At 33.5% G+C, this 3,526-nt stretch overlaps 1 protein-coding gene across 1 annotated transcript in view; it reads left to right on the top strand.

The window, feature by feature from the left end:
- The window catches only part of LOC106475647 (cell fusion protein aff-1-like), a 7,860-nt gene extending 4,537 nt beyond the window's left edge, over nt 1-3,323 (top strand). The window contains exon 3 of the mRNA XM_022379705.1: nt 2,818-3,323. Coding sequence (XP_022235413.1) covers nt 2,818-3,236 — 419 coding nt within the window. The 3' untranslated portion in view covers nt 3,237-3,323. The remainder of the gene's footprint in view (nt 1-2,817) is intronic.
- The last annotated feature ends 203 nt before the right edge of the window (nt 3,324-3,526 follow it).

The following is a 3,526-nucleotide window of genomic DNA, read 5'->3' as shown; positions in this document are numbered from 1 at the left end:
TTCTGAAGTATATATTTCAACTGTTGAGTACCTTGTTTCTGAAGTATATATTTCAACTGTTGAGTACCTTGTTCCTAAACTTTATACTTCATCTGTTGAATACCTTGTTCCTGAAGTACATATTTCAACTGTTGAGTACCTTGTTTCTGAAGTATATATTTCAACTGTTGAGTACCTTGTTCCTAAACTTTATACTTCATCTGTTGAATACCTTGTTTCTGAAGTATATGTTTCAACTTTTGAATACCTTGTTTCTGAAGTATATATTTCAACTGTTGAATACCTTGTTTCTGAAGTATATATTTCAACTGTTGAGTACCTTGTTCCTGAACTTTATACTTCATCTGTTGAATACCTTGTTTCTGAAGTATATATTTCAACTGTTGAATACCTTGTTTCTGAAGTACTCAACAGTTGAAATATGTTACTCAACAGTTGAAATATATACTTCAGAAACAAGGTGGGTGAACTCGCTTCAAAAAATTAGAAGCAACTGTTTAGTGTGTAAAAGAATAAGACAAAAACAGACACCCGAGTCTCCAGATCTTCTTTACTTCACAAAACGTGGGTCTTTCACTGAATGAAAGCAAAAACGTAATAACATATAAAATGAACGTAGTTAACACAAACGTAATGTATCTTTCAGACATGATAAGTTGAGTGTCAGTAAGTTACAAGAAATTAAATTTCATCGGCAGCGTTTTTTAGTAATAATTATTTGCAAGGGGCTAGTTGCTTAAACGATAATTTACGTGAAATACCTGCTTTAATACTATTGTATCCTCACTAGTACGTATACGTGGAGATAATGTTGCCCCATCCAAGTTTCATTGCATGTTAAGCTACTAACGTCATCGGTGGATTGATAACTTAATGGAAAAATAAACACCAAAAAACTCGAACTTTTCCTCTTTGTCTCAACAACTCATCAACAGGCACACAACAAACTTAGTGATTAGGTTTTATTAGATACCATTTAATCGTTCTGGTTCATCTCCGGACAAATATAAATCAATGTTGTCATAAGCATTTAATTTAGACGAACTGGCCGATAGATAGCTGCTACTTAGCAACCGGTTTGTCACCCCATGATACAAGATAATAGTTGAAATTCAGTGTATCCCATCATAATGATCATTACTTTAAAAACTCGCGGAATAATACCTAGGAAAATAAACTATAAAAAAGTAGTTCAGAGAGATTTTAATAAGACTCAAATATAGTGATTTGATAGTTTTTAAAACTAAGTCTGCAGAAATAATAGATGGGATCTGAATTTCTAAGTCTTGTTTTTATATTTCTACTCTTAAGTTTACACAGATTTGACAGCGTTTCTATATAGAACGTTTATTCAATAGAAAACTGATTTAAGTGTTATTTTTCTTGTTGAAATAAATAAATAAACACCAAACAGTCTAATGGCGTGCAAAAAGGGGTAAGTAGCTGATAACGCGAATATTCCAAGTTTATATTAATTGGCCAACTTTTACTGAACACCATGTTTATTTTCAGATTTTCATAATCTTCGCAAATCTGTATGAAATACGATCATAAGACTATTTCCACCGCTGTCAGTGGTGTTCTTCGGTTTCTTCTGATAAATAATCAGTTTTCTTTTGTTGTCTTCTTTTGGGGGTGAGGTAGAACAAATTGTAGCGCTCATCCACTGATGTATGGTTTCAGCTCATCTTCTGATTATGTGTGATTATAGTACATCAAGGTATTACTAGTTTTGTAACTGATTGAATAACGACAATCTTAGTGAAATACCACCAGCTGTTTTTTATTTTATTTTATGGTCCTTAGTCATAATATATATATATACATATATAAAAATATACCCAATTTTGTACAAACGTGTTTCGGTTCTGCTTTATAACAAACACAACATTTGAAATATTTTTTCAACAGCTGAAAAATATACTTCAGAAACAAGGTATTCAACAGCTGAAAAATATACTTCAGAAACAAGGTATTCAACAGCTAAAGAACACACTTTAGAAACAAAGTATTCAACAGCTGAAAATATACTTCAGGAACAAGGTATTCAACAGATGAAGTATAAGTTCAGGAACAAGGTACTCAACAGTTGAAATATATACTTCAGAAACAATGACGTATCTGTTACATGCATTTTTTTACAGTTCTTTTAGTTTCACCTGTATATTAGACAGTAAGGGTCTGGCATAGCTTGGCGGTTAAGGCATTCTACTCGCAATTTGCGGGTCGCGGGTTAAAATCCCGCCTCCTAACATGCTCGTCCTTTCAACCGTGTGAGGCGTTAAAATGTGACGGTCAATCCCATTTATTCATTGGTAAGAGAGTAGCCCAAGAATTGGCGGTGGCTGATGTCGACTAGCTGCCTTCGTTGTAGTCTATGACTGCTAAATTAGGGACAGCTAGCACAGATAGCCCTCGAGTACTAAGTTCAAAATAAAACAAACCACGTAGATTTATAAAAAAACTGTTAAATATTTAACACCCATTATTAGGTAGTACATAATAATACTAACTATACACAATGTTAGGTAGTACATAATAATATTAATTATACACAATGTTAGGTAGTACGTAGTAATACTAACCATACACAATTTCAGGTAGTACATAATAATACTAACTATACACAGTGTTAGGTAGTACATAATAATACTAACTATACACAGTGTTAGGTAGTACATAATAATATTAACTATACACGATGTTAGGTAGTACATAATAATACTAACTATACACAGTGTTAGGTAGTACATAATAATACTAACTATACACAATGTTAGGTAGTACATAATAATACTAACTAATGTTCAACTGCAGGCACCGTGCTTGGATGGGTGGTGCACGAACATAGCAAGAAGTCTTATTTCTCAATTGATAGTAAATTCACAGAACCTCAAAATCTTATAGTCTACAAATCAATTGGCTTCTGCGCCAATCACACAAAACTTTGCCTTCGGGCGGTATCCGTCAAAACACCTTTATGCAAGTACATTGGTTGTAAGAAAGAACCGCTAGAGGGAGTACTTAGACAGGACGGAACATACGGAGATGTCGACGTATTGGAAGAAGATAACCATCCTTGGAACGCCGAAGGTTTAGACCTTTTATTGGAGTTACTAAATCCACTGAACTGGTTCAAAGGTGGGAAAGGAATGGCTGCAATGACATTTCAAGTTATACTTGCGTTTCTTGTCATCGTACTTATTACAAAAATCATTACCTGCACAAGAAAGTAGAATTAAATAAATGTATGACTTTTTAATGAGCTTAATGAAAGTTTTATGTAGAAATAATAAAGTAACAGATTGAGTTTTGTACGTTTATCAACTCTTTGTTTTCTGCTTTTGGTTTTATATAACCCATCTTCATCTTTTACCTGTTATTACTATTTTTTGTTGTTATTTTTATAGCGCAATGTCATACAATGAGCTATCTGCGCTCTGTCCATCACGGGAAATCGAATCCTGAATTTTAGCATTTTAAGTCCGTAACCTTACCACTGATTCCGAGGGGGAGCGGGTAATAA

The sequence above is a fragment of the Limulus polyphemus genome, unplaced genomic scaffold (assembly GCF_000517525.1).
Source record: "Limulus polyphemus unplaced genomic scaffold, Limulus_polyphemus-2.1.2 Scaffold8920, whole genome shotgun sequence".
NCBI lineage: Eukaryota > Metazoa > Arthropoda > Merostomata > Xiphosura > Limulidae > Limulus > Limulus polyphemus.
This window is presented reverse-complemented; position numbering and strand designations above follow the sequence as displayed.